Consider the following 19,195-nt stretch of genomic DNA (forward strand, 5'->3'; position numbering starts at 1 on the left):
ATACTTTGATGTGATATAATTTCATCATTGGATAGCAGATTTGTGGGGTTACATAATCAGACTGAAATAGAAACTTGATGGAAATTCAAATCAGTTAATCTCCGAATTTTGAGCCTGTACCACAGAACAGAGCAAAATTAGTTTATTCCCTTGTACATCTATTGATTTTAATAGCGCAAAACTGGGTTATGACCAAACATTGACTAGGCCCATTATTTGAAAACAAAAATGTGAATATAAAAACTGATACCTTCTAAAGAACGAAATTTTCTAACCTCCCCCTCTTTAGAGTGGGCGTTTATTATACGTAATGCTCTGTACCGTACCTCGTTTTATTTTTTTCCGCGACACCTAGACAGCTCGGCCATAATGGCTGTCAGAGAAAAACGCTATGCTATGCTTTTTATTTAAATACACTTTACAATTCCACGGCAAAGACGGTAAGAATCTCGTTTCCCCGTTTTTGATTAACACAGTCTCGTTCTCATTTTGTGGAGCAGAGTGAGACCTCTTGCCTTCCTCTCTTCTCTGTTGAGTACCGCCTCCTCTCATTGGCTCCTCACGGTGTCTGCGACGCAGCGTGTAGTTCCGCCCATAGTCACATCGAAATACTAGTTGAGGCAGAGGAAGCGGCAGACAGGAGACGTGTGTACTGTGTACTTCTACGTTCATTTCACCGTTGATATTAAACACAATACCCGGATAAGAGTTGCCTGGACCCACCGGACACTTATTTTACCGAAAAGGTAAGTGTTCCATCCGTGTTTTCGTGTTATCATTCACCATTTACCATTTGCAGATGTTCCCCATGCCACAGGAGGATTATCATAGCTCGTCGGATTTCCCAACCTGTTCACGGTGCCGACTGTACCGTCTGTATGTCATCGTTCTTGTCTGATATCACCGTAAGAAACGACAAATGACCACATTGTGTCAATTAAAAAATGTTAAAACACCTGGGGAGTAAACACTCCTACTTCATTGAGCGGCTCAGTAGAAAAGCTGCAGCTCCATTGAATTGACTTCATCGCTGCTCGTCTCAACAGTGATGCGACATAAAGGCTACTTCACACACTGTGCGTTCATTTTGGTAGTGCAGCAGGTTTTCGTTAGTAGGCTGTTTTCTGTTCCAACTAAGTAGGCTTCCTGCTAAATAAGAACTTTGACTGTGTGTTTTTATGATAAAATTGGTGCTATTGCTATTCTTTACTTCATAAATCACCTCGCTAATCCAACTAAAGAAGTGTTAGCCGAATAGCTAATAGCTTGATGAAATTTGTAAGTGGTTCAACAGCATTTTACAACTAAAATCCTCGAAAGAGTAGCTTTTTAAGCCTGAATACTGGCGATAAAGGGTTTGACTTAGAAAGCTGTTGTTGAATATCAAAAAAAAATCAACTAGTAGTCATTGATTTCTTGGAGAAAAGTAATACTGACAATAACTATTATTGTCAAGACAAAATTAAATCTGCACTGACAATATTGTCAGTAGAGATTTAATTTTGTCTGGAGTTTGAAGACCTGGAAGAAAATGAAAACCTGTAACACTAGTTAATAAAACAAAGCCTGGTGTTGAGTGTGTCAGTCCTCCATGATGTCATTGTAGATATTTCTAAATTATGCTGCATATTTTGACAATGTTGAGGTCTGGGCCAGGCAGATCCACCTTTATAAATCAGATGAATCCCAATGCCTGACTATTGGAAAGTGTTGAAATATTCAGACACATTGTGGTGACAGATGACAATGTCACCAAAGACCACGCGAAGGTCACACAGGTGGAAAGTGTATGAGACTGGTCTTCAGGTGTTCCCCCACTCTAAAAATAACCATGTTCTTGTTGGGGTGTATTTTAAAAGAACAACGTGTTCTACTTTGTTCTGTTACTCTGGACATGTCAGGAACAGTTGACATTTTAAAAAGTGATCGTTTTCATGGGAGATGAAAAAAATGAGGTGTAAAAAGACATAACCTTTCTATTAATAACCACATTTAAAATATACAGTACTATGCATAGTTTAACAGTATTTCAGGCATCTAATGCATTTCTTTTTTTAATTTGCTCCAGTTTAATGGTGGTGGGATTAAATTCAGGTGTTCTATCTCCCACAATGCCCTCAACAGTGTCACGTGGTCAGTAAGGCATGACTAGAGCTTACACAACAAGCAACAACCAGGCACTTGTTGTCACTCACAACATTGTCACTGAAGACTCTTATTTGGATTGGCGCAGCCGAAGATAACAAACCATTCACAGAAAACGTCTCTTTGTGGATGTTGTTTTGAGAAGGCAAACAAAAGCAGGAGCTTTGTGGGGTTTATTGCCACACCTGGTTGATTATTACAGGAGATATATACTGCCTAACTAATGGGAGTGTCCAGAGTTGTTTATTAAGCCACACTGCTGCTCTCTCCATGCTCCTTCTTTATCACCTACCAAACTCTAGAAGCATTTAAAAATAGGTGTATGTGCTTTATCACAACGCTTTGTTATGATGTCGCCAGGGTTTCTGCTTGTTGTTTTTAACCTGAGCAGTCAGAAGGAAAACAGACGGGGTGTTAGGCAGCTGTACTGTACTTTATACTACATTTATACTGTTAGTAAGTGTGCAATAAGTCAGATTCAAAAATGACACCATAAAATGCCTTTCAGCGTGGATTACAACATAAACATAATTTATCACAGGGATTACAGAGTGTATAAAAAGTGAGTCTAGCTCTTGTGTAGAAGAGGATTTGTAACAGGAAAAGAAGGGATGAATGTCAGGGAATAATGCTCACTAGAGAGCTGTAGACAGTAATTAAGCCACTGTGCTGACATTCAGTGTGCCTCGTGTTCTCTCTCACCTCAGCATTACTGTGTCTGTTTATGTAGATCTGGAGGGCAATAAACCTGGGACTTGCTGGGGCATTTTCTCTCCATTGGTAATACCTGAGTCGTCAGTAGCACACCTGTGCCAAATTTTTCTTTTTCTTTTCAACTGGGTACAGAGACAGTGTTTAAAAAAAAAAAAAATGTTTTGCCACCGCAGTTATTTGGGTACCATATTGTGCCTCTGACTCTCAGCCTGACCCTCTTGGGGCTCTGCTGCTGTGTTTTTGTAACTGAACTGCATCTGTAATTTAAGCTGTACCAGGCCTAGAGTTACAGCAAGACCTCTGCACAGCTGATGCATACACACCTCTGTTCCAGGTTAACTTCTTAAAATGCCCTTGTTTCCTTCTGGACGGCATTTGCAGAAAGCTATGTGTCTCCTCCGTATCAGTCCTTACTGCAGGGTCTTAATGTAGGATAATCATATTTATATAGCCAACAAAATGAAAGACAAGACTGGATGACATTTCTAGCGGTCATGTGGCAAAGTGCCCCCATATTTCCAGACACTCTCATCTGCTGGATTTATCACCCTGATCATACACACGCTGGAGGGTGGGCTCTGTTTGTTTCTATTTTCTTTATCAGCATCAGCAAGGCCATCAGCAGGTGGTAAGCTTGTTGATCCAAAGTGTTGGAAACGAGCCAAACTGGACCTCTGGATGTCCTGGCCTGTCCTTCAGCCATGCTGCTCATTTAGGGTCACGTAGTTTATTTGAAAAACCTTCAGATTTATTTTTCACTTACTACACAGTCTGAATCATAGCAACTCAAGTTTCTTCACTTCTTTCAGTATCTTTGAGGGTTGCCATTTCATTTCAGCTAATTTACAGTGTTTCTTCACTTTGAAGTAAGAAAAACGATTACTACTGAATCTCATTAAATATGTTCACTTCACACTGCGCTTATGTGTGTGAGAGAGAGATATGGTTGGCAAAGACTAGGATGTTCCAGCTCTCCGCTAAGACAAATTCCTTTTTGTCATAGATACAAATGAAGGACACACTTACACACACTCATAGACATGTAGAAAGGCTGTGCACAGCATGAATCATTTCACACTCAGCTAGCTGCGATGGTCTAGGGAACTACCAAGAAAGTTAAATGCTTAAGTGGTTGTTAATGTGAAGGAGCAAATGGCAGATACAGTTAGCCCAAGTGGTTTGAATATCCTCCCCCCCAAGGCTGTGTTCCTGCTAAGCAGTTCAACTCCGACAGAGGAGATGGGTAAAGCCCCAATCACCAAAAGCTGGAATTTCACTTAAAAGATTGTGTCAGAGTGTTTGTGTGCGTGTAGCTCAGTGTGAGTCGTGACTTGTAGGTGTTACACATGAACTGCTGATGCATGAGATGGGAGAGAGAATTATCTGTGCTTTTTTTATGACTCATGTGATGCTAAATGCTGCATTAAAAGTAAATGACACTATCTTAAGTAAACGCTGGATGGTGGAGAATGTCCCCTTAGTTTGTTTTATGTGATGAGAAGAGAATGATTTGATGTAAATTGCGGTGAAAAGGTCATTTGATTTCAGCCGCACCACCAGCTGAGCTGACGGCTCAGGGGGAGGTCTCCTGTGGTTACCAAGGACACCGCCAACCTCTACGCCTGTGACTCACGAGGGAAGGCACTACAGGAGCCACCTCTGTGTTTCTGTGGGAGATTGAGTTGTCAGTAATCAGTCATTGTGACAAGCAAGCTGACCACATGGATAACTCTATTAGCAGAGTCTTCGTTCCTGTGAGGCAACAGGCTTCAGTGCACTGATTCATATACTGCAACACGCTGACACACATTTTGCTTCAGAGGCTTCGGTTATTCACAGGCAGACATCTTTACTATCTCAGCCTTTAGAGCTATCATGTCTCAGTGCTGTGTTAATGTTTCATGGAGGCGGGTTCTCGTTTGCACCTAGTCAGCCTGTTGAAATGATGCTGGGTGTGTTTGTGTGCATGTCTACAAGTGTTCAGGCTATACAGAGGGTCTTACTGCTGCCCTTCGGGCCTGTCTGACCATGGTCTGCAGATCTTGCTGAGCCTCCAGCAGGACCCCGCTGGTCAATAAAATTTGCCTGCTCACATCAGCCAGCTGGGACACCCACTAACACACAAACACACACACACACACACACACACACACACACACACAGCATTCCACTTTCTTTGTTCTGTCGGCTCAAGAGAGCATGGCAGAGGAAATCCCCACCAACAGAGCAGCAGCTAGTGTAGCGTGGCAGAGTATGGGGCAGGAACTCTGTTAGCAGCACTAGGTGCAGGGATGACAAGCCTGGCCATTCGCTCTAATTTATAGCCAGATATCTGGAGGAGCCGAGCCGGGAGAGCCAGGCTCACACCTCTCTCTGACCTATCACAGCAGATTTATCAGGATTCATTTGCCTCTTGTTGACCCCATTAATATTGAGGGTTTTTTTTTTTCTCTCTTTCACCCCATCTTCCCTCCTTGCCGTCCTTTGTGTAAGAAGTGTCTATACTTGTGAAAATTGATTTATTGATGATTGTCTCGTGTAGCGACAGCAATTCAAAGTGCTGTCTGTGTTGCTATTCTGTTATCAGTCTGTTTCTGTTTATCATAGCTTGAGAGGATCAGCTGCAGCGCTGCCTTGCTGGTTATTCAAAGGAAAGATGAAATACATCATTCATGAGTGTGAGTGTGGCAAGCATAAAAGGAATTTACTAGCATATAGCCATGCCATTGTTTAAACCTACAAGAACGTTTGATTTTTGATTTTTTTTTTTTTTGTCTTTTTCTCTGCTTGATGGAGTAACCAAAAAACAACAGTGATACATCACAACATATAATACTTTAAAAGGGATAAAGGTGGATGAACCAATATCTTTATTTAAGACTACTTTCTCCTGATAACTCCAAGTTTCATGAAATGAAGTATAGACCGGGGGAGTGGTGCTTCACAATGCCTGATGTTCCTGATGCATACTTTCAATGAAACGTGCACTACTATCCTGCAGTACCAAATCCCTCCGGTTAAACATTTCTATATAGTTATTACTTTTAGTCGATATTCTTAATCAAAAACTTCACATTGAAATGTTGAAGACTCACCCTGTATTCTGGAGCTTGTTCCAATTTCTAGCCAATGAAACTCTCTGTCATATATTATTTTTATTTATTTATTTATGACAATAAAAATATTATTACACTTTGATATGTGAGTGTTCCTGATATGTTTTTTGAAAAACACAGATTTATCTGTTTGACACCTATTAAGCTGGGTCTGAAGTCAATTTTTTTTCTCACCTTCCACTGTGCCAAGTCACAGTTTTTTTTTAACTTCTCAATATTTTTGTCTGCTGCTCTTGAAATCTGTGTTAAAGGCTCTTACAGACATAGAGAGACAATGACACCACAAACAATTATATCCAATGATTGCATGTGTCTGAATGTTCTTCAGAATGGCATACATTGAGTCAGTCAGTGTTACTCAACAGAACAAATAAAGAGTGTGTCTTAAATTCTGAATCCCCTTTTCACCTTACTTTAAGAATGATGTCATTAATCTCAGAAGAACCATGGTGGATAAAATCATGCTGGATGGAGGTTTTATCCACCATAGTTCCATCCAACATGATCATAAAAATATTTAAAACGATGTTGCAGTACTGTGTACATTATTGTTTGGTAACATAGAAACCTGGTAAGAGTAAAAACTGAGTCACATTACATTCTTAAAATTAAGAAATTATGGGTGCTTAGTGCAGGGCTCCCTTTTTTCATCAAACCAAAACAGAATCACGAGCTACCCTGTGAGACACTAGTACAATGCTCTGAGCAGTGACGGACTTAGGAGATGACTAACACCCAATCTAGACACACACTTAAATACTTAGATTTCATAGTTTCATACACGTACAAAATTCATAAAAGCTATGTTCATGTTGGTGTCTGACTAAGGCCTGACGGATAAATTTAGTTTCCAGTTTGCTGGACTGAGCATTACTTCACCAGTGGAAAATATTGCTGTTAGTCTTCGGGTTTTGTAACAGTGCAGTGCATTTAGGGTGCGTCTGGAAGTTATGATGAATAACTGCATGGGCCACAGCGCTAAATATAGAAAGCCAGTTAGCCATCATTTGAGACTGCCTTCTGGCTTTGTGCGTTTTCAAGTGAGAAGTGACCCATGCTGATGATGTCAATAGATGTGTGGTTATAAATCAATACAGCCAGATGCTGCTCTCCAATCTCATAAGACCATTAGCAGATAAAGTGGGTCCACTAGGAATAATGCAATCTTTTAAAAGCCCTGAGAGAGTAATGAAAGAGGTCCTGCTCACAGTGGACCTGCAGCAGGATCAAAGATTTCAACGAGTGTTCAGACAGTAGGTGTTATCTTAAAGATGTCTGAAGCTGGGTGTGTGCTTGTTTATATGCATGGATGTGTAATTATGAGTAACAGAGGCTGTCCCAGATTCTGCGTGAGTATAGAGGTCAGGGCTGCTGTGAGTGTAGAGGGGGGCTCCCTTTTTGGCAGGCAGATTAGCACCGTGGCTGCTATGTGCCAATGAGCATCTTTGCTGATGAACCAGGCTTTTCCTCTCTTAAAAGAAAACACACTCACTCATACACACAGAATAATGCAAGTGAAGGACTACCAGCTCAGGGTATCCTCTTTAAAAATATGCAGTTTGATGGTTCCTTTAAACATTTTAAAGAGACGTGCACACTATGAATGAAAATAACGACCTACAACACAAGGTCATGAGTCTCCTCCCTCGCACAAATGTGTGTGTGTCTTATACCTTAAGAGCACCTGCAGTATTGTGTGCGTGTGTTTGTTATATCCCATGTCCCATCCAAGTACAGCCTCTACAACATTTTTATCACTTGCATTTGAGTTATGGCTGGCCGAGGCTCAGGATATTAAATGTAATAGTGACTGAGTGAGGCTGCCTTCAGATGTGGTTTTCCTAAGAGGGGATGAGTCAATTATAGTAATGCAGTATTTAGCATTTATTAGACCTTTTTAATTCGGGAAGGATCAAACAAGGATATCGGTATTTGAGGAGGAAGATTTGTTTCTCATAATAGCTGTCCTAAAATAGCCTGTCTGACAGATTGAGTTTCTTTTCTACAGTAAAACTCCTTTCATCTTTGCAGCCAGTGAAATAGTTTTTTTTTGCTTTGTCGACTATTCAGTCATGGTCTGCATGTATCTGTGTGTTTTATGTTATCTTACACCCAAGCAGGATCATGTCTTAGAGCTTGTGTAACCAGTTTTTGGTTTAAAACAACAGAGGTGGGTTTTGTTCCTTATTTGATAAGACCAGACCGTTTTGATGGAATCCTGACAGAAAGAAGTCAAAGACATGTCTTTTCATTGTTAGGTTATATTGTCAAAAGAATAAAAGAAAAGATCTGTCGGCTTGTGCTAGAAGAATCATTTGAGCTGTGAGGAGGTTGATGGGTCCTCCGGGGAGCAGGCTCTCATTTAATTAATGACATGAAGCAGGGGGAGCAGTAAGCATGTGAATGTGGGTCCATGTGCTCGTGTGTGTTTGCTGGCCGAATCAGCAGGTAATGTTTTGTGCTATAGGTCAACAAACTCCAGATCAGGTTTCTTTTCTAGTCATTATAATTCAACTAGCCTTCCTGTCAGCAGCCCAACAAATGAACTTCCTCCTTCTAATTCTCTTACCAAACGGCTCAGGTAAACGTAATAATCTGGAACGTTGGCTTCTCACAGTCCATTAGCTTTACTTCGGCAGGATTGCTTCCACAGACTGGGAACTGGAAACACAGGATTGGCTTGGCTATGAAAAGTTTAAAAATAAATTTCTAGTGCCTTTCCCAGTGGTGACTGTGTAGGGATAAACTGTTTCCATCTTTTTGCAGCCCTTTAACAGCACAACAGTCTTGCACATGAAGAAGAGCTTGGTTGTTGGTTGATCTCTGGAATTTGTGCTGGCCTATTTTCTATTGTGGAGTGATGCCTGGTGAAGTGCACACTAAGGCTGGGGCTCTAGTCGAGCTTGATAGACACGCTTATGAAAATTTGTTTCCCAGAGAAGCTGACAGCCAGGTGACACCCTTTCCTTTTGCTTGGAATAAATTGGTAATAAACTGTTTCCCTAAAGAAGGGATTGGATTGAGATTGGGGCCGTTTCCAAATAGCCACAGTTCAGAAGGCAGTACGTACTATTCAGTATGGAGTTTCAGTATACTGAACTTTCGTGGTCATTCAGTATGCATTTTTTGTTCCACCTCAGTATACTGAACATTTCAGTATAGATACTAACTTCCGGGTTTCATGCAGTATGGATCGGATGCGTGCTTTCAGGAAATGAATTGTATTTTACCACCCACAATGCTGTGCGAAATTAAACGTAAATCGTCACTTCACGTCCGCCTCCAAATCAAAACAAACGAGCGTGGATTAATTGAATCAATTTTTAATCTAGAGTTAAAGTCCCGACTGAAATCACTACTTTTAATTAACAACAGAAAATATAACAAATGTCTGCATTATTATAAAACCTTTCCCCCTTTATTTAAATAATGATTTCACTATTTAAATGTGTCTTTATTGGTTTATTTTATTTTATATTCTGTATATTACTGTCTTTCATTTGTACATTCCTTTATGTACTGTATGTTATTTAGTTATTTAATCTGCCTTTTACTTGATTTACATTGTGATATTGTTTTTTTGTTTACCTGACTGTATATGCGCATTACTCTTCTTGAATAAAGCTAAACAAAAAAAACGGGTGGATGCGGCCGGTTCGGGTAATGTAAATGACGTCACTTCCATACTGAATGAATCAGACGAAGTAGGAACAAATATCTGCCTACTGTGCGCGCCTACTGAATAGTAGGTACTAAACAGTATACAGCACTGATAGTACGTACTGTCTACTGCCTACTGACAGATTGAGTAGGTACTTGGCAATTCGGATACAGCGCGGGATTGTCATGGCAGTCTTTGTTTAAAAGCAAACTGTTACACATTGTCCACCACAACCTCAACATCTTTGCTGCAAACCTTTCTGACAGCCGAGGGTATCAATATGTGGCTAGTTTAGGGTTTCTGCTTTATATCACCGTGCTTTGGCTCAGTGGTATCTGTCGTCTCTCTAGGTGTTTTGATCCCCAGTTTTTGTAGATACATGTTTCGATGTCCTCGTTTTTGGGCGAGACACTTAACCACTAATTGTTCCTGCTGCAGTGTCAGTGTGTGAATGTTTATGAATGGATTTAGTTAATATTGATGGACACTTTACATAGCCAACAGTGTGTGAATGTGTTAATGTGGTGTGACTGGGTAGGTGTGACCTGCATTGTTGTAAAAAGCAGTGTGAGTAGTCATAAGAAAAGAAAAGCGCTACACATATACGAGCTCAAATCCATTCACTGTTTACCATGGAAATACAACCGAAGGCTGAGTCAGGCTCTCCAAAGACACCCAGAGGTGTCAGGTCAACACAGTGACATTCACTTCAGTCAGCCTAAAGCCAAAGAGGTCACACCCTGAGGAAGGCCATGATATGTATGATGATGACATCGAGTTAACCTGAAGTTTCCTTTGCCATGGCAATATTGATGAAAGAGGCCTAAATTAAAGGGGTTAGAGGGAGGGTCAACATCACGGCTGGGATCCCAGTCGTCCATCATCCAGCCTGGCATGCTTAGACTTCCTGACGGCCCACGGTGCGATGGAGATTGATAGACGAAGACATGGAGAGAGTGTGCATTGACTGGAGGAGGAGGACGAAGCTGTGGGAGGAGGCGGTGGGGATGTGTTCATCGATCAGTACGCGTCGTCTGCTGACATGGCAGCTACAGGACTCCTTTATGTTGGCAGCGACACCATATTTCAACAGTAGGTGTTTTAGCACCATAATGCAATCCAGCCCCTGCAGCTTAGTGTTAAGGTAAAGGAGTGTCCTCCCTCTACTTCGAGATCGAGTGATCTGTGTGAGGTTTCAGCAGTGTTTGCCAACAGAGAAGAGAAACAGAGTTATCCATTTATTAAACTGACAGACTTCAACAAGTTTTTGTTGGTCTTTTATAAAGTGTGTCAGAATTGAAATCTCCCTAGTTTCCCAGAGACAGCACTGACACTAAGCTATAGTGAAGGCTGACCTTTGTTGCCCAGATAAGGCCTCATGTGGTTTTTCCTCTGACACAATTTGTTTCTGCTGTCATTTGTTTCGCCCAGCACAGCCCCCTCGTCCCTCGCTGCATGACATGATATTTAGTGCTGAGATGAGGCTCGGTTGGCGGCTACACGCCCCACAGAGAAATGGACCTGGAGAATAGATGAGGGAAATCATGTGCGAGCCAGCATGTTACGCTTGTGTTACTCATCTGGAAGCGAGAGAGCTAAGTAAAACAGATTCTGTTATCGGAGACCATTTGGGAGAGCATTCATGTTCAACTGACACTCCTGCTGTGGAGGATAGAGGAACATGTTATCATCAGCTCCGTCAATCCATCCCCCATCCTCATCCACATGGATGACGTGGTGTGAATATGGGATCAAGCCCGCAGTCTACACAGACTGCAAATGGAATTTTCCTCCTGTCATCTGGGTCTACTTTTCCTGATTTTCTATTACAATTACACAAGGCTTTGCTGTCAAACATATAGCCAGCATTTCTCGTTTCACTCCCAATGATTGTCTGGGGAAATGCTGCTGAAGTGTTCTCGTTTCTACCACTGTCTTTTCCCCTTGTCTCCTTGCCTCACATCTGTCCCTTGGGGATAGCCTAGTTTAGAATAAACACCAGCAACCAGCTTTGTCTCTATGGCAACAGCTGCTCATGCTGAATGATAGAGCAGGTATTGCGTAGGTAGGAAATGGTAGGGATGGTAGTAGATGTTGCTACAAGGGAGCTGGTGCTCTTACAGGGGATTAGATAGAAGGTTATGGGCATCTAAGATCTACGTCAGCCCTTAGGGGACAAATCTTACTCTAAGGTGGAACCCAAAGGAAGAAGCACAGGGAGATAAAGGGAGAAGAATGGTAGTTAGATGAATAGGTTAGATTACCCAGTAAAAGGGGTCAATGGGGTTGGGCTATGAAAGGCCCCTCGTCAGTCTGTCAGTTGGTTTAAGCTCAACCTGACCCCGTCTACTTTAACACCTTGATTACCCGGCTAGCCGACTACAATTAATGCGGCTTTTGCCTCCTTCTCTCTTTCTGTGACAGCCTGAGGAAGTGTTGGATTGATCCGGCCAATACGGTCAAGCATGCAGAGTATTTGTTTTCTTTTTTCCCTCCTTGTTCACTTGTCTAAATATTATTCAGTTCCAGCACTGAGCCGGATTTGTCAGCAGGGATTTTGCCGGGCATGTTTTCACTCCCCATGCTGATGGCTTAGTACTTTCAACACTTGATGTTTTTGCATTTTTTTTCCTGACTGTTTTATGTAATTTAAGGATTGAGCTCAGTTGTTCCCATCTGCTTCCCTGCCTGTTTGCGAGCAAGATGCAATCCCTTGCCAAAGTAGGACGACCTTTGACCTTGTTCATGCGTCATTAGACAGCTGTCTGTGAGAACCTATGTCAGGCCATCAGAGGATGAAACTGGGGCGTAGATGGCCTAGCAGTTAGATTGCACCCAATGTTTGGAGGCTATTGTCCTCCAAGAAGACAGACCAGGTTCAAATCTGACCTGTGGCGCCTTTCCAGCATATCTTTCCCCGCTCTATTTCCTGATTTCCTACTCTGTCCACTGTCCTATCAAATAAAGGCATACAAGGCCAAACATATATCCTAACAACCTTCCTTGAAGGTTGTCTGATGTCACAATCTCAAGGTCGTTGCAAGGGGGATTGATTTTACTTTGAAAGTAGATGGTGGTGTTTTGACCAACTGCTTTTGTCCTTGTCTCTTGTTTTTTTTTAGCATTCGGTGCATCTGTTAGTGACTTAATGCTATCTTTACGCTTGTGATGCGGTGCAGGCAGGTTTGGCTTTGTCTTCCAGTTGTAAGCATTGACCTAGAAGGGGCAGAGGCTCCATCTGCTGTTATGTGCAACATGAGCCACTCTCGTTGGCAGAGCCAGGTAATTCAATACCACTTCCTGTCCTCACCTTGTGCAAACAGGCAAGGCCTGAGATGTACCATCTCAAGAAAAGAGTGGGGAGGGGAGGCATTTAGTTCAGTAATTATGTAAAGGGTTGGAGGGGTTGTTTGAAGGAGAAAACAAATAAGGTGGGCTCTACAAGGCCTTGTTAAACCTGTCCGGATTCCTTTTTGTTTGAGTGTACATGTTTGCACACCATCTGTGTGGACTAGAAGGTCACCTTTCACTGAGAAATGACAGAGAATATGACCTCTGCGCCCTTGCCCTTAGCTAGGTGGCCCTTGTATCGTCACATGCATCCAAATGTGAAGTCAAGAAGACAAGTTCCTTTAGGGGGAGGTGTTTTTGTGTGTGTGTGTGTGTGTGTGTGTGTGTGTGGGGGGGGGGGGGGGGGTGTGCTAATCCAATTTATCCAATTTCTAACTTAAATAACCATAGAAAGAGCACCATAATTCATAGTATGTTCTTCTTCTTCTTCTTCATGGAATAAGCACAGTTCTCTTTTTTGCCAATGGTTTTGTTCATGCAATCCTCTTAAAAGGTACTGTTTTTCTTTTTTACCTGCTGATGTATCTGTAAGCATTATGTTTTCCGTTTTTCTTCTCAGACAAAGTGGTTTACAGTGAAGAGACAGAAAGATGGATGAGCTGCAGGATGTACAGCTGACTGAGATCAAGCCGTTGCTGACTAATAAGGTAAGTTTAGAGAGGGACAGGACAATGACAAGCTGCCGGGACACAACTATACTGGGAACAACATAAAGAACCACTATAAAGCAAACATATTGTGCTCTCTTAACATGAACAAACAAGCACCCCATACGATCTCACCAGGCAATATATACGCTAATACACAAGGCATGCAGACTCTGCAGTCCCGTTCATCAAAGTGAATTATTCATATCTGCTTGACTGTAGAGAGGAAAAAGAAAAGAGCAAGTCAAGGAAAAAGATTGTAGGTTGTAGACGGAATGAGGCAAGAGAGAAGAAGAAATGCTGGGTTCATAGCTTTAAAAAATCCAGAGTCAGAAAAAAGAGTCAAGCAAGAACAAGAAGAGATCAAAGGAGATGCCGGAAGAAACTCATCTCTTTATTTTTTTTAAGAGCTTGAAAGAATCTGGCAAGTGAGAGACAGCAAAAGCAGAACAAAGTGTAGAGTTGGAAAAAAAATCCAGGGGCAGATCAAAGCTCCTCTGCGTCTTCTGGCCTCCTCCTTCTACTCCTCTTCCTCTGCCCCACGCAGTCTCAAAAGCTGATTAGATGATTATTATGACCATGTTCTGTGGATACACAAGAGTATTTGTTCCCCTTTAAAGGCAACTCTCAGAGAGTCAGTGCCTCAAACAAAGAGTGAGTAATGATGTATCAGCTCTGAGGGGGGTTGTGTCACCTCAAAAGTGGGTCGGAAGAATGAGAAAGAGCATACTATTCATTGCTGTGTTATATTGATAATTTGTACGAGGTGACAGGGTAAGGAATATATTTCTTAAAATCATTGGATGCTGGAACTGACCTCTCATGCCACCTAGTGGCCAGCTCATTAAAAAGACAAACCTGGAGTCTTGAATCACCGGGAGATAATGATAATCTGAACAGTGATGGAGATCATGGACAGTGATGACAGAGATCCTCATTTTGACTCTAATCATATTTGGAATAATAAAAGCATTTAATGATATCCATACAGACAATACATTTATTAAAAGGGCTTCCAAAAGCATGGAAGAACAATACAAAACAAAAGTAGCAAGGAAACCTTAAGAACATGCTTAATGGCTGACAACCAAAGTTCTCAACACATGGGATTATGTTGGACTTTAATTCTGAACATATATCAAAAGAAAAAGGGTCGAATTAAGTCTAGTTAATATAAGATCAACAACAAAACACAGCATACATTTTGCCGATAGAAAACCTTCCAAAAAAGAACTACATGTGTATTAAACTGTAATAAAGCTATAAATTCTTGAAGTGTGTCAGCTGGATTAGAACTATATTATTAAATATTCATCAAAGGAATAGCGTAGGCTTCAGAGAGAAACATGCTTTCCCTTTGATTTGTGCTGCACAGTCTTTTGAGCATTAGAAGAATAGGAGAACAGTATAGGCACCATCTGTCTCTACCCCCATATGCACCCTACTCGTCTGGCCTACAACTAAATCCCAGATGAATTTTTTTCTGTTGTTGCTGCCCACCCCCCATTTCACTGCCTGCATGTCCTGAAGCTTCCTGCTGTCGGAAAAAAAGAGAAAACACAAACTGGGAAAAAAATGTACTGCAAAAAATCTGCACCTATAATGACTGATGTTATATCAGACATAAATAAATGTTGTTTTTAAATATTGAGAAGCACTTCATATACTATATTTTCTGTAGCATTGAGTGATTAGGGTTATACATTTCATTTCATTATCATTGTTATCACAATATGAACATGCCCAAGAAGTAGGTCACACGCTGCACATGCTGCTTTAATCACCATGAACAAGAAAACCATCTGTATGTACATATACCATACATCATCCTCAGAATGCAGTTGACCAGTCAGATTGAGCCCTACACACATGGGCCATCCGATTACAACATTTGGCCAATAAACTGAAATCCCAGCTTGCCTTTAGCTAATCTCGGATTATTTAATGTTATTTTAGTGTTGGCTGTGAGGTTAGCTAGCCAATGGTCAGAGGATAAAAAGGTGAGGAAAATGTGGTCGACAAAGTTCTTTTGGTGATTACAAAAACAGGTACTGTCTGAAACATACACAACAGTACATGAGAACTAGCTATTATTCTTTATTCTTTGAGTATTGCACGTTGTGTCATGAATGAAATAGTAAACTATATTATCACTTATCATAGATTATCCTCAAATTGTGCAGACCTAGTGTTAATGATGTTTTTACATTAAGGACTCAGTTTGTTTCCTAAGAAGTACGGTTTTTGTGTCATAACTAGCTATAATTAAAGAATAGACCAAACGTTAAATAAGAAGAACACATTTTGTGGTTTACTAATATCTGCTGGAAAAGTTTTTAGTAATCAAACTGAACAGACACAGCCATTGCTCTTTGTATAATATAAATTCTAATTAACATTTCCAATTAAATGTACGAGTAAAACTGACCTGGTGAGGAGCATTTAGAAAACTTGACACAACAAGATTTGATCTTTTCCTTCACACAGGTATACTGGTGAGTAGGGATGCACCGATTGTGAAAACTAGGGCCAATATCGATACACATGTTTAATATAACAATTTATCTGATTGCAGATACAGATGTTTGCTTCATTTGGTGTAAGACTCCCACTATGCCGACATTTTCTCTCATGTTTGACAATGGAAACATTTTGTCCAGCAGTTGATTCATCTGCCCAATAAAAAACCTCTTCTCTGAACCAGTAGTTAGGTGTTCTAGATGCCAGCATTGAATTAAAACGTCATAACAGACAAACATCGGCTACTAACAACAGATCATGCCACATCGGCTGATACTGATGTTAAACCGATGCATGGTTACATCCCTACTTGTGAGCAATATGTACTAAATGTGGAATAATAATAATAAAACCAACACGTTTTGCAGCACATGCCTTTCCATCCATCTTTAAGTATACAACTACATAAGAACTATATTTGGCCTCAAATGCATTATATGGCCCAATTCAGCGTTTTGTATATTTAAACTTTTCTTCTTTTTTTTTACAGAATGCTAGAAACTTCCAAGATTTCGACTGCCAGGTGAGTTCTACTCTGCTACACTTAACACTGTGGTGCCATGGTCAGAGTATTGTATGTTAGAGTAGAAGCAGACTGGGGTACTGGGACATGGCCTCATTCTCACATCCCTACAACTAAACCCATTAATTTGTTTGCCCTATATCAAAGGCAACATCCACAAACCACATTTTAATTAATGTAGGATTTATTGTAGGTAAATCAATAAGGCCAATTGCTACACACATACTTAATTTTCTGGGGGACAGCCTTTGAATGTGTTTGGCATACACAGTCTTTTTCAGGCCAGCTTTTTCTCCAAGTTTGTCCTTTGCAGTGTGTCTGTAGAAGGAAGAGCCAAGGTCTGTTTAAAACTGTCTAAGATGAAAATGTTGAATTGTTTTTTGCTCAGGTCATTGTACTTGTGAGTGGGTGAATGATTGAGCGACTGACTGACTGAGCTTGTAGCACTACACCATTTGATCATACGACAGTACAGCGCTGAGGAGTGTGAGTTGAGAGGGGTTACACATTTGTTAGAAACACGTACTGTCTTCTTTGTTTTGTTACGGTTAACTAGCAGCTTAATTACTATTGATTACTTCATCGCTTCTCTATGGATACTGTACTATGGATAATTTGCAGGTATAGGAACAGCTATTTATGTGTGCTAATGGCCACGTAGTGATGGAACAGTTCTCGCCCAAGCCTGAAGTCATACATTTAACTGCAGACTTCTCCCTTTGTCTCTCTTCTACTGCCAACCCTTTCCCTTTGACTACCACCTGCTTCCCCAGGTTCTATCAGGTGTTTTTGATACAGGTGTGTATTTAAATTGTGGTTTGTTTTGAGGTTTTTCTTTATTCACTGTGATGAATTTAGTCTTCCCACAGTAAAATTGTGTTTGAGTGCTTGCTTTGCCACGGGAAGATTCAGCATCATAGTCGGGTCATTTTGTGTGATAATTTAATAATAATAATCATTAAAGAATAAAGGGCTATTGTGCTTGAGCGGGCGCTGTTCCAGATTTCAGTCTTTGATGGTGTCTGCCCTCTGCAGCTGTGCTGTGCAATTAGTATTTTCTTGCAAGGATCTTTCTCACTTGAGAACGGGCTTCCTACAGACGAGCACTCTGCTGAGTTTCATGAGCCCCATTGCTGCAAAGGGTTAAACATTTCATCCCTCTCTCACTTTCTGCAGTCACGCCTGCTCCCAACATCCCACCCGAGCTAAATATAGCTGCTGCAGGCAGGGGAGGAGAGTAAAGCATGTTAGCTTGGGCAAGCATGCTACATGCTCCCAAGCATCCTTTCCAGCCTGCATCTTGTTGCATTAATACATTAACATTTCTAAACCTGTATGCATTTAGTTCATATTTTCATTTACCTTTTTTCCACTCATCCTCTAGGGATTTGAGAACTTCTTGTGGTTGTTCTTTGAAAAGATGTTTTTTTTTGCCAATCTTAGTGGTATTGAAGCTGATTTGAACGGATTTGACCTTATTTAATGGCAGCCATTTTGACCTTACAGTCTAACTCTTTGAACTGTATTTGGATGTTTTCCATAAAACCAGTGCCCTTCAACAATAAAGTGAGAAATTTCAATCTATTTTGAGCACATCAAAGCAGGAAAAGAACCAACTGACAGTAGAAATGTAATGTCATTCTGAATTCCCCTGCTGCCCCTTGGATTCAGTGTCCTTGTGATGTAAATGCTGTTTCAGTGTTGTGCTCTAAAGCTCTGCTGAGACTCCTGAATATAACCGCAGTAGTTCATATTTTGTAAGTGTAACTGTCTTGTGTAAAATTAGCCAAGAATGTGGTGATGTTTTTCCTGAATTTATGCTCTTGGGTTCGTAGAAAATAAATGTTTTGTGTGTTTTTGTTTAACAAGCCATTTGGGCAGAAATGTGAGTAAGTTAGCTTCTCAAGTAGCTCCTAGGCACATTGTGATAGTAAGCTATTGTGGCACAAATAGGCTTTACATTGAAGTGTGAACTGGTGTCTTCTGCAGATTTTTCCACTGTGGGGAATGAATATAAAATAGCGGCCATTTGTTGCTTATTCATTCTTTTTGTTTGTGAAGGACACCACGCTTGTTGAAATGAGATTCATACTTTCATTGCACCATATACTGCTGTTAGATAGTTTGATACTGCACTACAAATGGAGACCACATTGCAGCACAAGCCGGCATTAGCAGCAGACTTCCTATGAATACAGTCTGTGAGTGGGGGAGGGGTCCTCACTGCTGCACCATCACTCTGAGCAGCCAATGTGACATTCCGGCAGCTGGAGGACAAATCCAGCTGCTCTCCTTCTTATTTCCCTGCTACCAAAGCTCCCACTGCAGGCGGTACAGAGGTACTGCAGCAGTCACGTCATGCACCTGCACCAGCAGAGCGGTGTGGATGGTGGTCCTGAGGCCGGGTGGGGAGAAGAAAACCGAGATAGAGTGGTGGTGCATTCGTGTTTTCCTTATGATGGCCTACTTATACCTCTGTGGAGCTAGGATAGGAGGAAGGCGTGAGTCAGCCTCCTCC

General features: G+C 41.2%; 1 protein-coding gene across 3 annotated transcripts in view; it reads left to right on the forward strand.

Annotated features, from left to right (window-relative positions):
- The first annotated feature begins 585 nt into the window (after window positions 1-585).
- Window positions 586-19,195, forward strand: part of ndrg3a (ndrg family member 3a) — a 32,343-nt gene continuing 13,733 nt past the window's right edge. For all 3 annotated transcript variants that reach the window (XM_061042437.1, XM_061042438.1, XM_061042440.1), the window contains exons 1-3: window positions 586-746; window positions 13,547-13,634; window positions 16,645-16,677. In XM_061042437.1, the coding sequence (XP_060898420.1) occupies window positions 13,578-13,634; window positions 16,645-16,677 (90 nt within the window). In that variant the 5' untranslated portion in view covers window positions 586-746; window positions 13,547-13,577. The remainder of the gene's footprint in view (window positions 747-13,546; window positions 13,635-16,644; window positions 16,678-19,195) is intronic.

The sequence above is a fragment of the Labrus mixtus genome, chromosome 7 (genome assembly GCF_963584025.1).
Source record: "Labrus mixtus chromosome 7, fLabMix1.1, whole genome shotgun sequence".
In the NCBI taxonomy this organism is placed as follows: Eukaryota; Metazoa; Chordata; class Actinopteri; order Labriformes; family Labridae; genus Labrus; species Labrus mixtus.